General features: G+C 43.9%; 1 protein-coding gene across 5 annotated transcripts in view; it reads right to left on the bottom strand.

Moving 5' to 3' along the window:
• SLC15A2 (solute carrier family 15 member 2) overlaps window positions 1–20981 on the bottom strand; it is a 65413-nt gene that overhangs the window by 27787 nt on the left and 16645 nt on the right. For all 5 annotated transcript variants that reach the window (XM_087732577.1, XM_087732580.1, XM_087732578.1 and 2 more), the window contains 10 exons: window positions 17821–17908; window positions 17058–17199; window positions 15114–15206; window positions 13922–14021; window positions 8800–8890; window positions 6556–6633; window positions 3839–3921; window positions 2504–2590; window positions 2082–2171; window positions 1685–1729 (listed from right to left, as the gene is read on the bottom strand). In XM_087732577.1, the coding sequence (XP_087588703.1) occupies window positions 1685–1729; window positions 2082–2171; window positions 2504–2590; window positions 3839–3921; window positions 6556–6633; window positions 8800–8890; window positions 13922–14021; window positions 15114–15206; window positions 17058–17199; window positions 17821–17908 (897 nt within the window). The remainder of the gene's footprint in view (window positions 1–1684; window positions 1730–2081; window positions 2172–2503; window positions 2591–3838; window positions 3922–6555; window positions 6634–8799; window positions 8891–13921; window positions 14022–15113; window positions 15207–17057; window positions 17200–17820; window positions 17909–20981) is intronic.

Raw genomic sequence — 20981 nt, 5'->3', positions numbered from 1 at the left:
CTGAGGGCACCTAATGGGCTTTGGTGAATTATGACTTCTTGGTTTGAGACAAGAGTCCTCAAGGCTATAAGAGGTGCCTCACCCTTGCATTACTGTACCCGGCCCCCACAATCAGGCAAGGTCAACAGGGATGGATGGAGGGATCCCAGTCCCCAGAAGAGACTGATGAGCTGTCTCCAAGGAACGGCTGGTGTTTGCCTGAACTCCATGCAATGCTTTTCATTTGAAATTAAGATAAAGAGAAGAGGGGGAAAAATTAGGAAGGAAATAATATCTTTCCAAGAAAGCACTGTGGGGGTTTGTCTCCTGTCTGCCAGGCTTGTCCTGAGCTGAATCACTGCCTGTCTCTGCCGGCAGCTGTCTCCTGAGAGAGTGGAAACCACTGGCCACAGCAAAGGAGTCTTACAATTAAAAATATCAGACAAATATCCACTCCTGCTACTTTGTGCACACTATACAAGTGTGCCATTAGGAAACAAGCCTGCAAATATTTCATCTCACATTAAAACATTCCCCGTTTAACTCCAGACTTCCTAGCTGATCCCTTTGCCTGCAGAAGGGAAAAGCATGGATTATTACAAACATGAACTAATGGTGGGATCACCCCAATGTTGCAGTTAATTCTCACCTTCATGAGTTGGGACAACTCACCAGTGGAGAGCAGATGAGACTGAAACACAAGCCAAAAATCTATCCAAGTTCATGTGACAAAAAAGCCCTGAATATGTCCTTCTCCACCGGAGAGAGCTTAATAAGTGATACCTCGTGATTCTTAGATCTTCTGCTAATGGATCACTAAGTGCATGTGAGCATAACAGCAGAACACAAAGTTTTTAGACACACATCACAAAGACTGCATGAACTTTAATTGTTTTGTCTTTCTGAGGTGGATAAATATTACCCAAGCTGTAGTCTTCTTCATGCCTCATTTGAATTAATTAAGCGTAATGAGTATCACATGCTGAGAGCCCAGTTTTTAACAGGAGTGACATAGAAGGGCTCAAATTTTGGGCTTTAAGTCAATTTTAAACTGGAAAATGGGCATTTGCAATCCTAAATTCTGATGTGAGCATCCACAGTTAAGATCTAGATGGCCTGTTAAAACATATATGTCTGAAAACCAGCCCCGTACGGTGGCATCTTTAGGCAGATAGCTGATCCACATTTATCTGCCACTGCACCATTTGCCATTCACATCTTTGAAGAACTTTATGGCTACTAACTAATTAATCCTCATCACATCTCTCCCCTGTACACAAGATTCCTGCTGGTTTTGAGAGGCTTCATTAATGTATCACCAAGTAAGCCAGAGCAGAAATATACAACTACAATAGCTCTAGTTACACCTTACAAGGGCTGTGTGAACTTTCCCTGACTTCTGCCTTCAGTGGGGGCAGCAGGCTGGAAACCCTACCTGCTCAAGGTCACAGAGCGACTGGTTGCCAGTAGGTCAGCACTCCTGACCTTGCAGGCTGCTAATGGCTCCCCAGCCCTCGCTCCTTGCCAAGATGTGCTGTGATGAATTGAACATGGCTGCGCAGAGCCTCTCGCTTCTAATCATCAAAAGTGCAACTCACGCAGACTCATCAAGCAGAAGCTCTTAGTACTGTGAGACTCCAGTTAAAAAGCAAGAGCAGTAATGTTACTACTAGTCTTACCAGCCCTGGTGGCATTAAGTACTTACAAAATCAGCATTCATTTTTGTGGCTTGCAAAGTCCACCTGGATCCCTAAGGAGAAAACAGACAGCTGTGAAGCCTTCAAGATGTCCTATGGGACTAGAAAACATGGGGACAGAGAAGACGATAGTGCTGGAGGTCTTATTTCCCATCTGTTCCTTCGCTTCCCTGTAACCCCTGCCAGTAGGCAGGGCACATTCTTCCTTCTCACTCTCCTGTGCCAGACACCCGGCAGGAATGCGAAGGGATGGCCAGCAGTGATGGTGGGAACTGCCTTAGCACGCCCCTGGACACCTGGTAGGAGCATGGGACTCTGTGTCCCCAGGATGCTTTGGTGTTACCCTGAAAGGACAAGGATGCAAACCCAGGCCAGCAGGCAGACCTGCAACACAATGTACTGTACCTGCTGATCAAACAGGGCCCAGAACATTGGCAGCGGTATGAAGAGGAAGAGGACACGTGTCACCATTTTAATCTCCCCAATCAGCTGTTTCTATAAAGGGAACAGGCAAAAAGGTAAGATGGGGGTGAAAAGGCAACAGGTGATTCAAGCCACAAAGTGTGAGAGCTCCTATTTCTTTCTGCGTGGCAGTTATTCATTGCACTTATTCATGATGTTGGACATATTTGCATTGCTGCATTTCAGTGCAGCACCTAAACTGTCCGTTAAGGGTCAGGAGAGTACAGATGTGGGAAGCGACAGGACAAATGAGAGCCCGGTGCATGTGACGAGTCCTGTGGCCAGGCCAGTCTTACTGTCTCCCTCGTCTGTCTGCCCGTCTCCCCCCTTGCCCCTCCAAACCTGCCAGATAGAGCATCGCTTACCGAGTATTTTTCTGATGCCCAGTCCAGCCAGTGATCTCTCTTTGGAATCTGATGGGAACGGTTTTTCAGCCGGTTTTTAATAGCAAACTAGGGAGAAAAACAGGTGAGTAACTCCCTCGTGGCGTACCTGCTCTTGTCACATTCCCAACTCAAGGCTGCCCTCCCCATCCCCAAACGTAAGCAGCGCCAGAAAATTGTGAGGGTTTTGCTGGATGCTTCCAAAATCTCGGATTAGATGCTTTATGACCGGTTCTCTGCAGGGAAGTTTCCATGACATTCGTTGATTAAAGGTATGATGTGGGAATGAACCACCTCATGGACTTGTCTTTCAGAGACAAATCTGACACTAGCCCCCAAAGACTGTTTCAAGCTTGATTTAAAACCTGCTACATGATAAAGCTTTAAACATAATTTCTTCAGTTCTCTTCCAAAAAGCACCTCTCGGATTGACCACTGTGCTGGGGAGGAAATGGCTCATTATCCAAAGCAATGTCAAAACCAGAACTCTCACTCCCTTCTTGTTCTGTAGACCTTTCTTTGCATATTCCTGGTGCAGCCCACGCCTCATTCACTCCTAGACCAGCTTTCAAGTTGGTTTCTCACTGGAGGAAAACTCAGTGACACTGAATTTGTAACTTGTTTGTTTATGTTGTGTGCTCCAGTCACTGAGCACAGCCATCCTGGCAAAAAGAGTGGCAGGCCTCACTTAGAAATCCTATCTTTAAGATCTGGCCTGTTTCCCCAGGGTAAATCTGTCACTAGGATTGACCTAGGTAAAAAGAAAACATCTGCTGTTACCAACAGCTCTCTGAAAAAGAAACATCATTATCTGTCTAATAATAAAAGAGTATTTTTTTCACGTACTATATTCAGCTTACCCATTATGAAAAATAATTGATAAGGCTATAATGCAACTTCAGCAGGTGTCTCTTGCATTTACATGAACATGCTGAATATGCATAATATGAATGTGTACTATTACTGTCTGCTGAACTGATAAACTCCAGTAAAATTATTCAGCTTAAAAAAAATGAGTCATATATCTGATACTCTGTGACTTTCTGAAGTTTCCTTTCAGTTCAGTCTCCACCAGCATCTGCCACTAGTGGTTCTACTGACATCAACTGAACAGTTCATGGAGCTAAGGAAAAACAATTGAAATGTTGAAAGAATAAACGAGGACCTAAATGTGTTTCTTATTCCTTACAGCTCATCAGCAAGATATCCAGGAGCAGCATACAGAAGAATGCCAAATGTCACCTCCCCTTTCCCTTTGCACTTTTCTGACCTGCAACCTCAGTCGTGCATGAAAAAGAGAGAACAGCACACACTTACGCCGATGCATTTGCACACTTCCAGTAAGACGTTCCCTTGTGGTGGCGTTTTTCTGTACAGTCCACTTCCAGCAATGAACACAACTGAAAAATATTATAATCCAAATGGGAATTCACATGACTGAGGCTCCATCCTGCACTGGCTTCTGGGAAGGATCCCCCACCCCTGTATTCAACAGAAATCCTCTGCCCTTGGGGCTTACAGGATTGCACTTTTAACAAAATAAACATACAGGACTCCTTTAATGCCTTCAGATGGAAGAAAATGCAACATCCTACAAGAGGCAGCGTGATCCTTAGGAAGTCACCATCATCTTCTCATGATCTGCTCTGGCACAACAGGCACCTCCACATCTGATTCATTCTGGGAACCACAGCTTTGAAAATTCCCTCCATCTATTATTTTTGTAGGCTAAACTTAAAATACAATCTACATTGAATTGCTTCACCTGATGTTGGAAATCAGCCCTGACTCATTGCAGCCGTGTGAGAATTAATCCAGATCCAACACGGGCTCTGTGTACTTGCATGTCACACACATTTCAGTGGAAACTGCCATGAAGGTCACTGCATCACACACTGGTGTTAACAGAAATTACCTCCATTTATGGCTTCCACAAAGGGATATACAATTTAAGATATTGTTTTCTCTTCATTTTCTCCCTCAAAGCACAAAGAATATTGGACCAAGGCTTCAAAATCCTGTCAGAGATGGGGCTATCTGATTACATATCATTTGTCCTGCTCTTTGAGAGCCTCTGAGCACATTGCAATTCCAAAGACGTTAGCAGGGAGAAGCACAATAAAAGCTGAGCATGAAATCCATATAACAAACCAACGTCAACTTTTTAAACTAACCCAATTGTCTGGGTCAGTCCACAGCCAGTGAAGAAAAGCAGGTACCTCTGTCCTAACACAGGAGGCCTGGGACACTGCAGGGAACTCACCATTTCTCTTTTCTGACTATGAAGACCCTTCGCACCCAGTTTTGACTTGCAGAACTGTCAGAGAGACCTCTGAAGTCAGTCTAGGTGAGTCACACTGAAAGACACTTGTCCAAAGCTGCACTACCTAATTTTTAGCATCTCCCTGTGGACCTGTTGATGCCTCTAAAAGGTGATTCATTAGGTTTGCTGAAATACCTTCTGGCGACGCCATTGACTCCTTTGGGAACTGAGGTTCCTGCATTAGGTTTGGCATTTGGAATTAAATAGTATCAATCTTCCCCATCTTTCAGAAACTGAAGCAGTCCAGAAAATCTTGGTCTATAAGATTTCCATTCTGGCTCTAAATCTATCCTTGCTTTCCATCATCACAGGGAGAGGCGCCAGTCAGGGCTAAGAGGGTATTTTCTGCAGTTCTGCATGCTGCTCACATAGTCAAATATATCACTTCCAAGAGCATTTTAGCATGTAAAAAAAGAACACAGAGCTGCTTTGCCAGGCAGGCTGTGGAATCTGGCAGCAGGACACTAGCTAGAAACACATTTCGACTGATGCCCTCACCAAAACTGCAATATTTACACGTCCATTTTCCCCTGGGCAATACTACTCTGCTAGAAACATTCATCACAGAGTGGTGCACAGAGGAGCCTGTGCTGCCTTAAACTGATAGGAACAGGCCACAGGGGAAAAGAGAAGCTTCTCAGGCCCGTGACCATGCACTATTTTGAAAATAATTGCTGTAACGTTAGCTGTGGACTGATGACATTTCTCCAGTGTCCTAATTCTTCTGTCTGATGGAAGTTTGAGGGGAGAGAGCAACCTTCACATTCTCTGGGGGACAAACTTTTCAAATCACAGATGCTGTGTGAAATCACACAATTGCTTGGTCTCTCAATTAAGCTAACAAGCTGAATGAGAAGTCACCCCATGCTGTATCAAAACCTCTCAAATGCAGCGTAATAAGGGGACTGCTCCCCTCAGCAGCTTGCAACTGTGAAAATAAAGCTAATGGAGTGTCCTCTGTATTGGCTACCAAGGAGTAACAGTAATAATGTGGAAATTACCGAGTATTTTATAAGGGCTGAAGAAGAAATCTTGACAGGTACATTAATGGGGCTAAGATGCAAGATTTAGGAAGCAGGGTGATTGCGGCTGCCTCCTGACATTTGGACAATAAGGGCTTTTTATTGCAACATAATAATAAGTTGTCACTGTAATTGTGGGAATTACTTCAGCCAAGCAAAGTGAGACAGCTCAGAAAAAAGTAACATCTCATTCAGCTCTTTCTGCAATTTCTGTGGCGCACAGATTCTGAAGCAAAAGTCTGAGCCATTAAAGATGGCAAAGAGCTTGTGGAAAGGTTAGAAGTGGCATGCTAAGCTTCTCTTCTATAAGCTGTGGAACTCTGAGGACTGCTCAGATTGCAGTTCAAAGGCCAAGCCTGCTCATAGGCAAAGCCGCAAGCCATCAGGAGAACAATTTTGGTGCCTCCGTTTGCTTTATAGAGCAAGGCAATTGTATTGTGAAACATCTACCAGACCACCCTCTCATCAGTATCATAATAAAGGATTGCAGTAAAACCATGGTCTGCCCACCACTAAGTGAACGAGTGATTTTTCTTGCTGTTCTGAACTGTAGAATTGTTGGATGACCTTGAACCCTTGACTGCCCCATCGCAGCATCCATCCAGAGCTAGTGAATTTGTGCATTTTCTCATCTGTCCATGGACTCAAAAATGGTAGCTCCTATTACAAGCATTATTGTTTCCACTCACCAAGCGCCAACACCATCAGTGCTGCTGGGACACCAAAAGCCAGTGCATAACAATCCTCTCCAAAACATTTCACATCCCCTGAAAAAGAAGTCAGAAATAAAAGCACCTCATTACATTCAGACTTATGTTACCGGGGCCTTTGATTTGCTTCCCCTAAATCAGTCACTTCCCCTGCCTTTAAATCTTCTTTGCTGGTGCTTGACACTGTGAATTGAATCTCCTTGAAACAGTTGTCCTCCCTTGATGAAGACAATTTGGAAGCAGGGTTAGTGTCTGCCAGCAAAAGCAGCTGATAATGGGATATTGATGAGAATGGTAGAAGGGAGGAGGCAGACAAATAGGTAGAAAGAAGTAGTAGGAACTGTAACTGGGAAAAAACCTGCAACATTTAAAATAACCTGAAGCCATTCTGTATTTGCCTAAATCTAAATAACCAGTACTGTGTTTCCACATTATTTGTGCCAGCTTCATGAGTTATTGAGCTAAAAACCTGAATATGATTTAATAGCGACCTACAGTGGACGAAGTGGAAGCCAATACCCCTGATATGTAAGTGGCAGCAGAGGATTAGTCTTAAAACTCCAGTTCCCTTTCTTGCTACCTTCCCAATCTCACTAGAGGCGGCCTGCTCCAAATGTCAGGTCTTGCAGTAACCCATCAGGAAGCCAGGTTTGTAACACCATGGCTTTGATCAATCTGAGCTATGGTTCACTGAAACCCTGCACCTCTTGGACCAGGTCAGGCTCATACCGTGTGAATTTAGAAGCCCAGTTGCAAACAGCAAGCCAGCAGTGGGGTCTGTGTTTGTATGCCAGTGGCCACAAATTACCGCATTCTTACATGGAGTAATAACAAAATGGCTAAAATAAGCCAACACAGTTAACAGGAAACCAACCCATGAAGCCTTCAGTTGTTCCTGTTTGTTGTCCCTGGGCAGTCATGGTCAGCTGCATAGCTGTGGGCATGCATAGCATTTATCTACTTATTTTCAGAAAATTAGCTGAAATCCAACAAAGCTGGCAGCGAGACCTTGTGGGCACACTGAACTTTTGACATGCAAAATGAATTGGACTTCTCCACCTAAAAGTATATATTCCACATTTCTGCCAAATGCCTATGAACTACATTTCTTGCTCTTCCAAGAAAATCTTTCACACTTAGCGAAAATTTTACTCTTTCCCCATCCTCTCCACCTCATTTCCATGTTACAACTAGTTTATTGCTAGGCTATATTGGCACAGCTTTTGATGTTCAAAGGGGACTGGATTTTTATCTGCCCACTGACTATATTGAGCAAAAGCCCCTTCCCAACATAATGCTGTCCTGGGGACACCAGTAAGAGAAAGAGCACAAGATACAGCCTTTGTCTTTGCCTGTATGCATGCTGTAAATATGAGACAAGCACAATTGCCCACAGCCTTGTGAAATGCACAGCCTGTTAAAATAACCACTCTGAACAAAGAAAACTTCCTGGAGGCCACAGGATGGAATGAAAAAAATTGCTACTAAACGTGAAGGCTACCTTGTCCCTATCCCTATCCTCATTGCCTATGGCCTGCTGCTCTGCCTCTGTGTCTGTATTTAGAGTGTGCCAATCCCCTTGGCTTCTAGGCGCTGCAATACAATGAAGTAAGTGCAGCAAGACTCTGGGACTAAAAGGGGTTGTGCAAGCTGGCTAGAATATAAAGTAGGTCTTAAATGGGGCACAGGCCTGTGCTTTGTCTTCAAGGCTAGTTGCTCAGGGCTGCAATCTTGCAAGCAGACCCACACAGATATGCCTGGGTGCCAGGACAGAGCCTTCCAGAAGTCAGCAGCTCCCTGTGGAAGGGAGAAGGTAGGACTTCAAAAGCAGCCCTGCTAAGTTTTTCAGCCCTGACACCTGCACAGAACAGCAGAGATCAGTTCCCATCCACAGGTTACTTGCAGGCAAGATGAGGGAATAATCCTTCACTGGCAATGAGGAGGATTAGATGACCATATAGGTCCTTCCACCTTTCATATTTTAATTCTACAGTTCAGACTGGCTTTGAAATACAACGAGGAATACAGTTTCTGTGACTTATCTGCTAGTACTATAAATCTGTTATGCTGCTATGGCAGCATTAACAAGGTGTAAATGCAATACACTGGCCACTCCACAGATAATGTAATTTCTGCCATTCAGTTGTCATAAGAGCCTAACTATGCACAGCAGAGTATTCAGGGGGCAGCTAATTTATTATCTTATTCTAAATCAACACTGACCTCTTAATATAGGAGTTACAAACGTGGAGATCAAACTTCCAGCATTAATGGATAAATAGAAGATGGAAAAAAACTTGCTTCTCTCCGCAGTCTAAAACAAGAGAAGACAATATCAATGTCACAGCTAACGCACAGCATTGGGCTTGCAAACTGAACACTATCAATTCTCTTGTTAGGAAGGCTGGGTAAATATTGACACGCGGTGCATAAAACGTTAAGCAAACAAGCTTGCATTCAGGTTATGGTAAATGCTCACAAAAATCAGCTCACTTTACTTGAGAAGCGCTTTGGGGCTTTTTGGCATTTCAGAGGAAAAGCCACTGCTTCAAGAGTGTTGTGAGATTGGAAGGAGGGGAGAGCATTTACTTATTCAGAACAAGTAGCATGATTCAGATCCTCTGTCACCTAATTCAATCCAATTTGGCACGGTTTGACAATCTCATAATTTCTTCCCATGTCTGAGCTCTTTTTTTATTTTTTCCCTCCTCTCCTGTGTAGAAATAGAAAAAGAAACCTGTGTATTTTGAGGAGCTGGTAACGACAGCAGAGATGAGAGAGTGCCAGCAAATGAGAGGTATCCGTCAGACAGGAGATTACCAAGCTGAGGCCAGTCAACCTCAAACTAATAGGGTAAATTAAATCTACAGGAGCAAATTCAAGAGCCTGATGGAGGGAAGAACTCTAAGAGGAAGAGTTCAGAATTTAACTGATGTTGTAACATATTATAGCTCATACAGTCAAAGGATTCCTGTTGCTGTTCTTCCTGCATAATTCATAATTTGGAAGGAATCAAGAACTTGATGCACAGTTTGGTCCTTTTTGCGGGAGTAATGTGTGAGGGCATTCAACTGAGAGCAGTCTGTCCTTGCTTGTAGGGGAGATATACATGCACAGTCACACGCCCATACACAGTGCTAAACCTCCTCCATGTGCCCGGGTGGGCCAGCAGAGTGGAGAAAGAAGAGCAGGCTGCCTGACCTACCCCATGCTCATCTGTATCACCAGCTATGGGACACTTGAGTTGGTGAAACGAGCAATTAAGGACAGCCCAAGCCTAGGCAGCCAATATACTCCATATGTATTTAGGCTCCGCTCCCAGCTGTCACCATGTCCTGTAAAGGTAGTGGGCAAATTCCTTGGGATGTGGCTTGGTGCCTGGCAGAGAGCTCCTTAGGGCACCTTGAGCCACATCTCTATGACCTGAGCATCATTTGAATGCAAAGCTTTAACTTAGCTGAGCGTGAGGAAGCTCCTCAGGGGCCTGGTTCTGCCCCTTCTCCTTCTAATATGTCCTGCTTCCTTCTGCTCCCTGAGACAACAATATTCACAAGGCTAGAAAACAGGATAAAATGTGAAGAATTGCAGGCAGCTAAAAGAGCACAACTCTTAAGGAATGAAGCCTGGGATCCAAAAATATAACAAAACTTCCTGTAACTGATGGTGCAGCCAACACGAAATATGGCTACTTCATATGGCAAGAAGCCTCTTATCACAGGGGATTACCGCAGGGAAGGTGGGCAGGCAGGAGGGCATGGGAGGGCTTTTCTTTATGTCCCCTTGTGAAGCAGGTACTGGGAAGGTGAGGGCAAGAGCCCCATCACCTCCCACTGCCACCCACCAAGGAGTCTGGGGGTCCCTTCACTTGGATTAAGGGCTTTTTGCCTTGCCCCAGCACAGTTATGAAGACCCGATCAACTTGAGCTTTTGGCTCTTCCACAACTTTATTTCCTAGCATGTCCCAGACAATCTAACCCATACATTACTTGTAAATTATTTATCTTGGATTAAAGGATTCATAAGCCTTATAATAATCATCTCTATGGCATGTTCCCATAGCAAACAGCACTGGGTCTTACTATCTCTTAAACTCCATTTCTGTCCTTACCAGTGTTTTTGATTACCTGGAACTTCCTACTGCTAAGCTAGTAAAAGTATATTTTCTTCTTCGTTCTACCTTTGTGACTAGTTATTTGTCATCATAAGGATATCTAGAGACATGAGCGGCCTCAGTGATGTCTCCCACTCCCAGAGCAGCCCTGCCGTGGCTTGGCATGGGTGGTGCAGTAGAGTACTCACAGTCCTGCCCTCATCTAATGCCATATCTCATGCCAACACGTGCAGAATTTGGGGCATCTTATTTCACACATTTTCAGATTTCAGTCTTGGAAAAGAAATGGTCAGACAAAAGCAGAAGTGAGTACAAAAATAATGACCCAGCAGCTTGCAAATTACACTGATTGGAAAAAAGAATTCCGTCCCTATTTTCTTAATCTTTGGAGCAGACGTACATTAACAACATGATTTGGATTAGCTAATTTGAGAAAAGGTACCGTACACAATAATCCTGATCTCCTTGGCAACCAGAAAATAAAGAAACAAAGAGAAAGCTATTTAGTACCTTAAAGACCATATCACACTGTTTGAAAGCAGCTTTGGTCCTTAATTAATATGCACAGCAGCCTTTGCATTCATATAACATATCATAAATATCATTTTGTTCAGGCATTTTTAGCTTGGACTCCTAATCCCATAGACAAAGATACTTGGAAATCTCCTGCAGGCAAGTCTACTTTCCCTATCTGACCTCCTGATGAATCAGTCTGTTTGTCTGTAGCAGTATTGTTCTCAAAGTGATAGATCCAAGACTATTACACTCAAAGTTCTTAAAAGAAAATCAGACCGATGGTGTGCCTTTACCTCTATGTAAATTTGTCTCTATGTGGAAATAGCAATAACAATTTATTTATTCATTTTATATACAGAACTACCACATCCTTAGTTTCCAAATGGAACAACTAAGATTGTGCACTTAAGGGCTCAGTGAAGTTTACTGGTGTCCTGAAAACTGAGGGAGAATCAAATGCTTCATTTCATTGGGAATTTTCAAAACTTATTTCATTAGACCTGGAGCAGAAGACGAAAAATGTAAGTTCTCTCAAACACCACTCCAGAGGGTAGAAATATTCTGGTTGGCCCCAAACCTTTCATTCCTTACAAAATCAAAACTTGTCATTCCAATTTTGAAGACTTAAATTTCCTACCACATAGCATAAAATGTTATTTTTTTTTTCTTCTGAAAGGCCAAGTCATTTCAAAATTGTAAAATACAAAACTTCCTATTCTGAAAAGAATGAATAGAGCAGAACACATTGTCCTTATCAGAAGGCTTTTTATAGTTTTCTTTCTCTAAATTAGTTTTTCTTGAAGGCAACACACAGGTGAATGTTTGAGCTTTAGTATTTGATAAATTTGTTGGAGAGGTGTAGTCTGAATGCTGGAGAATGGCTACAGGCCCACACAACCACAGGCAATTCAGGTTTTTCTCTGTAACTCAGTTGTGGTTGTAAGTTTGGGTTAATAATATGTATGTGCCTGACTGGAGTGCTGCGATTCATTAGCTGAAGTCTATAAAACACTCTGAAGATAAGTGGTACATATTATCATACTGTAATTAGGTGGTAATTGAAAGATGCTGGATAAACATTATTAATCATTAATATTCATAGAAGTAGCACTTCGGAAAACACTGCTGTAACACCTGTTAGAATCCTTTTGGGACAAATATTGGCGCTGCAAGCTGGGATGCCCACATGCTAGCATGCACACAGCGTATTCCCAGAGCGCGTTTGCTGTACTGCCAGCCTGCTTTTGGTCAGAGTTGTGCCAGCTGGGGAGGCTGGTGACCACCAGGTGATTGCTGCTCCCTCTTCTGCAGCATTCTCTAAAGCACCAGGTCCAACCAGCAGCCCAGGATGCACGTGCCTGCAGAAGGATCTGCTTTGAACAAGTGACCACGGAACAACCTGTGTCATGTTATTCCTTAGTAACCATAAGCTTCATCACTTCAGCATCACACATTTCATGTGCAGAAAGCACAAGTCTTCCCATATACATTCTGGTCTATATTATTTATTCATTTAATGCTGACTGTGTGCTGGGGCATTGCAAAAGACAAACAGCAAGCTACCCTACGGGGCTCCCATCCTTTGTCCAAGCCCAAGGGGCCATCCCTTGTCCAACTCTACCAGTGCCTTTCCTGACAGACCATTAGTCTGATGTCCTTCAATGCCTCCATTGATGGGAATTTCCATCTCCCAAAGGTCCTAATCTTTTCCAGTACTTCTCTATATCTATTTCTCAAAATTTTTTCCTACTGCAAGTCCTAAATAATCCTCCTTGAATTTAAGCCTACTCATCACAGACCCCAACACTTACTTCCTTTCTTGTAGCAGCGGCCTTCTACATATTTGAGGATTTATGCTGTGCACAAAAGTTGCTGATTTGAATACCATCATTGAGAAAACTGAAATTTTTATTTGTGTGTTAAGTCAACATAAATCTAAGTGTTTAATTTCAGGTCAATTTGAAAATTTAGCATTTTGCCTGAGGATTAGTACTTCCTGACCTGCTTTGCTTCTTTAAGCACTACCTTATCCCTGGTTGAGCCACTGTGCTGCACAATGGGAGTTGGAGATTAGCGCAGGTGAGGGGCTAAGCACTCATGATAGAGAATGAGGACACGAAGCAACTGGACTACATTTCACAGGATGCAGAGCACAAACAGAACTAAAAAGAAACACTTTCCCAACTCTTCAGAACTTTCCATTCTGGAATATCTAGAAAACATTCTGGATAGATTTGGTACCATCACTACTTTCAAAAGACTGGAATTTCCTACAGTTCTTTCTGAACAACATCTAAGACAGACTATGAGTGATTTGAGGGAAAATTCCCAAGGAAGCATAGGCTGGTGATACAATTTTCTCTTTCATTTGCTGTATTCCGTTGCAGTGCATTATAATCACCCCTGTTATGCTGGTTCAGAAATGGCTACAGTTCCATGATACATGATACAGGATTTTCCAACGACGCTGACATCCAATTAACATTTAGATGATTTGATGCAATTACGACCTAATATCAGTCCTGTTCTGCTGTCATTTTCCTTTCCTGAAGCATCCAGATTCTCTCAAGTCTTATGCAAACCATCCTACCTCACACATCTTACTACATCTTTTCCTAGCAAACTGGCCCTTATTCTAGTACAACAGGATTTAATCACATAAACACACTCATAAAGTAAGCAGACACTGCAGATTTTAGGAAAGAAAAGAAATCTTACATGTTCCTCTTCAAACTGGTCCCCACCAAATGCAGAGACACAGGGCTTGATACCTCCTGTTCCAAGGGCGATCAAAAACAGACCAACCATAGACAGGATCCTTCATGCAAGAACAAAAATATGACCATTGCAGAACCTTTCCAGTGCTTATGAGAGCATTTTAGTGTCACCCAACCATGATTCCTCTAGTATCATTGTCTTTTGCACATGGGTAGTGATGATGAGCCAGCTAAGTGCAAAAAAACAAATTAATTATCCTCATTTCTACATTCAGTACCAGCCAATTAACCAAGCTGTTTTTGTCAGTTTCTTGCTGTTCTGAGGCCCAATGGACATACTAGAGATCAAAGATCCGTGGGATTATTTTTCACTCATATGAGAACAAAAGATTGCAGAGACCAACTGGGGCAGGGGAGGGCAGGAAAAAAAGGGGGGAAAAAAACCTTTTCCTGTAGCCTTCCAGCCTGAGTAAGCACAGACAAACTGTTTGCATCAGGCTCATTCTTGGGTGCTTTCTACCCTCCTCAAAATACCATTGCAGGCCCAACAGATTACATTTGTAGAGAACAGGAGTGTCAGGACTGGCCAGGTCTGGGACAAAAGGAAATTGTTCTGTAAATGAGATGTGCTCCTGCCTGCACGTGCATGTTTTTAGAGCTGTGACCACCTAGGCAAAAACAGCTTGGTGGTTTCAAAGATGCCAGCTGGGGAACTACTCTGACAAACCTATCAGTTCAGAATCTAGAGGGCAAGAAGGGTTGTACCCTATGGAAGACACAGACCCTTCCTCTGTCACATCAGAAAATATATCTTTGGTTTTGTGTTCCCATACACACAGGGGAACCCTGCTGAGCTGGACAGCTAGGCTGATGAGGAAATGGGGGAGGAATAAGCCTGGTGCAGGCAGTTGGATGGAGGAGACCAAACTCCAGTAGCATGGTATAGCAGAGAGAGGTGATCAGAGGTCCCTATCTTAGAGTATCTGTGGTGGTTTCCAGCTCCTTCTGGTGCATTCACACTTTAGATCCGACCTTCTGTTCCTACTCAGATATCCCAAACACTTCCCTGATAAAACCAACCCATGCACAGCCCCCAAACTGCTGGCCTGATGGAGGTGAAATAAATGACAGTCCTGGGTAAACCAACTACCATCGCAACCTACTACAGCACTGCGGCTTCAACAGCTACTTACACATGAACCGCTTGGTTGCCTAGGGATGGAATTGCACCGACTGACTTTACCAGATGGCCAACCACATACACAATGGAGAGGTAGATGATCGTCCTGTGAGGAAAGAAAACTGCAGTGACTGAAGGTGCTCGGTGATGTATGATCTGAAAACAGAGTGTGCCTGTGCTTCCTGATAAGGCAAGACTACTTGTCAGATGCAAAAGGAACTGGTTTGTTCATACCACTGGTGTAGCAACAGCTACAACTGTTTTGTGTCAACACTGAGGGCACTGGAAGAAAGAGATAGGCAAATGGCTTTAGATTAAGGAGAAAGAGCCCCTGCTTGCTTTGCAGAGGTTGCTGAGCGGAATAAACTAAAAATGTTCCAGTCTTGTCATGCATGGAAGGCTGCAAAGAGAAGAGTACTACTGTTCAGGTCCAACTCAGTTTCCAGATTACTAATAACTGGCATTTTGTAGTATGCGCCTAGGTGAATCCCTTGACTGGAAGGCATCTATAGGGACTGTTGCCCACATTCAACCCACCTAAGACATCCAAATCAGGAGTGTGGTTTCCCCATTACAAGTCTGGTTTAGATCCCACATACCTCTGATGGACTGAGCTCATCTATCTGCCTCCCATGTCTTGGTGAGGGAGAAGAAGATATCTGACTAGGAGGATCAGGCTCTTGAGTGTATTCTATTCCTTCATCACCTTCAGGATTAAGAAATGTCTATGTATTTATATGCAGATGACACACACAGAGGGAATGGAAGGGCAGAGGCACTAGAAGAAGCCCTATGAGCTTTAAGCACAGGAGCGGTCCTCGACGCATCCAAACCCTGGTTGCAACAGTGAATTTAGAGCCACATCAAATCATTCCTAAAAGCCCTTCTAATCTGTTATTCTGTCCTCGGTATTGGCCAAGGTCCAGCTACTACAGCAAAAGCCACCTCCCCTTAAGTCATAGGGATTACTCCCGAGAAAGTCTCCTGCCTAATGTACAGAAGTCTGCATAAGGATTTACCTTCTCACAACATCATGCTGCAAGATAGATATCCTCAAATACCAATGAACATTGCTAGGTGACGTTAAATAATGAAGTTAATAAACCCCCACTGTTATTTTTTTCATTCAAAGGAGCAACAGAATGACTAAAAGCGAGCACAAAGGAAAAAAAAAATTGATATTTCCTTAAGAACTTTCTGCTGGAAAGGCATATGGCAGCTGCTCTTTTCCTGTTAAGATTCTTCTGCCAGATGTGCTTAGTCCTAGAGAGAAGGGTTTGGCTACACTTCATCACTCTGACAGCAATGACTCCTCAGACAATGAACAAACAGTGCAAAGCAAAGAAAGTCCTATATCCAGCTGCTCACCACCACTCTGGGGCAGATGATGGCCCCACAACTTATCAGTGTAAGGGAAGATTGCCTGACTTACTGAGGGAGTGTTTACCTGGTTATGTGCTGAGGGAGATGATTTGAGTGAACCCAGGTTTCTCTGGCATAAAAATGGGTGTGCTCACACATTCCCTACACTGCAAAAGCATAAGTAAGTATAGTATAGTTAGTGACATTTCATCTGAAACTGAGAGATCTAGAGGGTGACACTGCTTCCTCACCATCTTTGATTCCTTCTCAGAAGCAGATCTTGGCAAGCTGAGGGTTAATCACCCTACACCTCAGCTTCCTCAAGGTGGGTGGGGAAGGACAGTGGAGGAAAAGTGTTCTTGTGACATTTAATTTGTTCCAACTTTGTTGCCTATTGGCCCTTGGGTGAAAGAGGAGCACAGAACAGCATGAGCAAACAGATCAGCTTTTCATCCGTTAACAGAGAGGAGCTAACCTTCGCAAGTGTGTCTTTGCTGCACTGAGCTAGCTCCAAACTGGGAGCACACACAGCACTGCCCTTGCACGGGCTGCATGGTGTAGATATGTGCTGTCTTAGAGAGATGTCTTCACTTACTTGTATTTCCCCAGCCATGAGTCTGCCATGATGGCTCCAATGACAGGTGTGAAATAACAGAGCGCAGAAAAGGCATGGTACACAGCAGTGGAGAGATTCTCATCCCAGTGGAAGAAGCTTAAGAAATATAGTGTCAGGACAGCTATAACAAAACACACAAATCACATCAGATAATTAATGTGTATCTCTGCAGGTAAGCAGGAAACTACATCACGGTGGCAAGAAAACCACTGATTTGTTTAGCAGCTATGAGCACTGTTGTGGAAAAATCTGTGCTTTCAAACCTGTTCCTCATAATCCCTGACACAAGAAAAGCTAAAATGAGATATAGGAGTATCAGGCATTCTTTGCTCATAAACATTTATGTTTAGCTGAAAAATATATTTTCTAGCTTATCTTACCGTAACCTGTAGTTCTGTTTATGCACATTTTCTATTTGCAAATTAGGTGCCTGTATGATTCAATTCCCAAATACGTTGATTGCACACAACTATGAAAGACATCACACACTGAGAAGCCAGGTTTGAGACAGAGATCATATAAAAATTTAGACTGGAAGGTACATTTGGAGCTCTGTAGTCCCAACTTCTGCTCAGAGCAGGTGTAGCATCAAAGTTAGGGTACACTGTTTATACCTGCATCCCAAAATACTAATTTACTTTGAAAGACAGCTGAAACCACATACAGCACAGCCCTGGAATACCAGGCCAGTGTGTATTGAAACCCAAGAATGGGAAAGTCACTTCCCAGACGGACCACATACCTTTCATGCCATAGTAGGAGAAGCGCTCGCAGAACTCGTTCACCACGATGAAGGCAATGCTGAGGGGGTAGTTGGAGCCACAGAGTTTCTGCGGGAGACAAATGAGAACATATCAGCTCTGTGAAAGCCTTCACCTCAGCAATGTATCCCCACAGTGCCTGGGCAGTGGAGAGGGGTCCAGTCCAAAAACCAGGCGGCCGCTGCTGCTTGACTGGCCTGTGGGTTGGACTCAAAGGAGGGAGTGGACCCCACACCTATCTTGCTTTGGTTAAGGCTCCCCAGTGAATCAGCCTGGCTGACACAGGCCCAGTAAAGACTGCCATGGGGATTCATGAGCTGTCAGCAGCCCACCATGCTCATACCTCCAGTGGAAGGGTCCTACCGCCTCTCCGCTGCAATGCAAAAACCCACTGAGATGCAAAAACACCTTCGGATGCCTTTTCTCCTACACTTCACATAAAGCTACTACCCTGCCCCAAAACTGCTCCCTCTCCTAGTACCAGACCTTGCCTCAGCAGTTGATAGACACCAGGGAGCTGCTGTCTGCTGCTGTGTGAAGCTGCTCCCTCCCAGGCGACAACTGCCCTCAATCTCTGCATCTCTCTTGCACCAAACTGTGCCACTGTGTTCACTGAAGCAGAGCATCAGCCCCGTGTCCAGCACTCCCTCAGGCATGGCATCCATTTTGTATTCCAAGAACACTGGCATAGCTATGGATAATTCAATTTATTAATCAAAACTAAAGAAAACAGTGGTTGGACTGTCAAACCCGTCTGAGCGTGGCCACTCTTTCACTGAATCTGACTTTACTCCAGCTAAAATCAGCAGTTTCCAAGTGAAATACAAGGCATTTAAACAGATGAGTATTGGCACGACCTTGTGTGGTCCTCCATCCCTCTTGCTACCCCACTGCCGTCCAAGCTAAGCAGCTTCCAGCAGCTTCCAGCTGCTTAGCTCCGCTGCCTCGCAACAGGGAAAGCAGGTTTTCACAGCACTGCCCAGTTTCTGCCAATTAGTGGGAGAAAGGGGCTGGCCATGCACTTGGTGAGCAAAGGGGGATAGTGTGATATTAACAGCTGCATTTATATTTATGGTTTTAAACAGCCATGGTATGGGCCAGTGAAGTGAGATGAACTCTTCACGTGCATTTCTGTGCCTCATGTCAGAAATAATGAATTCCTGTGTTTCTTCCCAGAGTCCAAAATGCAAATACAGATACTAAAATAGATGTGTTTATTCAGGTTTATTTCACCACCAAGAGACCTGAGTTTATTTGGATTCCCAAAGCAATGGCATCAAGTTTAGAAGAGTCTAGCTTAATGATGCTGTCTTGCTTAACATTATACAAAAGCAACAAAAGAGGAGACTGGCTGCCTGAAAACAAAACAAAACAAAACGCTTTCTATGATTTAACCTAGCATCTCTAAAGACAAATATTTTTGTCCTTTTTTGTATATATATTTCTCTTGCAGCTTATGGGCTGCCTTTTTATTAAGAAACCCTTGGCCTCTTTGCTTTACTAGATTAAATATGTAATTATCCATTTCATTTATTATTTACTCTGAAACCTTCACGCTCAGCATATAGCTTGTAAGACAGAGTGGGCTCCTTTGGAAACTGCACTGGGGCCTCCTGCTTTTAGACTAGCCTAAAAATGGTGGCATATATAAGCTGTGAATGCACAAACACACAGACATATGCACACACAGAATACCTTTCTCCAACAAGTTTTTCATAATAAAGAAGAAAAGCCATGAGACGCAAATTATGTTCCCTGTGTGTGCTTGGAGGCATTTTCTGAACTTGGAAGTAAAATTGTATAACAGGGATATTTTTCTTCCTCTTTCACAGACTTTGCTCTCAGTACTCATGAGATTTAATAACATTTGATGGAGATGCAGAGTGTGACTGTTCAAATCCAGATGGCCAGCTGTCGAGAACCCTGCTGCCTGAACTCACCCCTCCACACCCCATGCACAAGCCCTGCTGGATGTAGCTGCAGTGGTTTAAGGTATCACAAGCCACACTGCCACCTGCAGTGACAGAAAACTTGGCAGTGACTCATTTCAGCCACTCCTGCTCTGGGATGGGCACCTTCTACAGATAAGCAGGAGCAAGCAGGGAAAGGAGAGCAGGAGGCACTGACTTCCCAGCTAAACCTCCCCAAGCACCTGAGCCAGGACCCTGAGTAAGTGCTTATAAACACGGAGCAACAACTTACAAGCAGATGCACTTCCATCTGGCTTGTGTGTCATGAGATGGCATTGGCACACGCAGAAACCCTCACGTATTCTCTCCACTGTATCACTGACCTGCCTGTGGCCTGCCTGGACATCCAAAAGTGGGCAGCTTTCATCCATGCGGAGAGCCAGATGCCGTTTGCTTGCTTTCATGAAGGAGGACCTTGCTCAGCAGAGAGCCCCAGCAAAAGCAAAGAGGCTAAGCCTGGATTCATGAGTGCACAGATATTCCGCTGCGCTTAGCTACCACTGTAAGCCTGGGATCTGCAGGATTATGGAGCTCTTAAAGATGCTGTGGAAGCTGATAGTCTGTGTCTTTGGAAAAAAGAAAGGTCATTTAAAATGCCAGCTACAGGAGACATTTGTTTTCACCTCTCCTTCTTGCTGACTAGCTGCAAAATGGGACTAAGATTAATATTTCACAGGAGCTCTAGATGTCCAATAGTTAATGTCTGCACAGTACCTAAAATCGTGAGTTAAACAGTTGGCTTGCTAATGACATGACTGTGAGCTTTAAGATCAAGTCTTACCATACTGTCCTGCAAGCCAAAGCAGGTGCAATACAAGCCCTGTTCTCCCTGAAGTGGGTACAGTGTACAGTTTTTAGGGGTCAAGCACTCAACCAGAATTACCCTGAAAACCTGCACAAACAGCAAAGCTGCAAGGCAACAAAATATTCACCTGAATTTGGCTTTAAATCAGAGCCAAAGATGTAAACCTGAGGCTTTACCGTAACACACATCAGCGGCCTGTGCTCAATCCCTGTCCTTCCTTCTGCTTTGCAGCATCTGGGGACCCTTCCCTGGTGGGTTTCATCAAATGAAGCAAATGCACAGGTCAGCTCCTTCCCTCCCATGCATGACACCCCCCTCCACTTCAGAGAAGTAAGTCCTTTCCCACAAGGAAAGTAATGTTCAGGAA

Source organism: Nipponia nippon, unplaced genomic scaffold, assembly GCF_047370975.1.
Source record: "Nipponia nippon isolate SJK-2023a ecotype South Korea unplaced genomic scaffold, ASM4737097v1 scaffold_5, whole genome shotgun sequence".
Lineage (NCBI taxonomy): Eukaryota > Metazoa > Chordata > Aves > Pelecaniformes > Threskiornithidae > Nipponia > Nipponia nippon.
The sequence above is the reverse complement of the archived record's forward strand: the minus strand, read 5'-3'. Positions and strand labels throughout refer to the sequence as shown.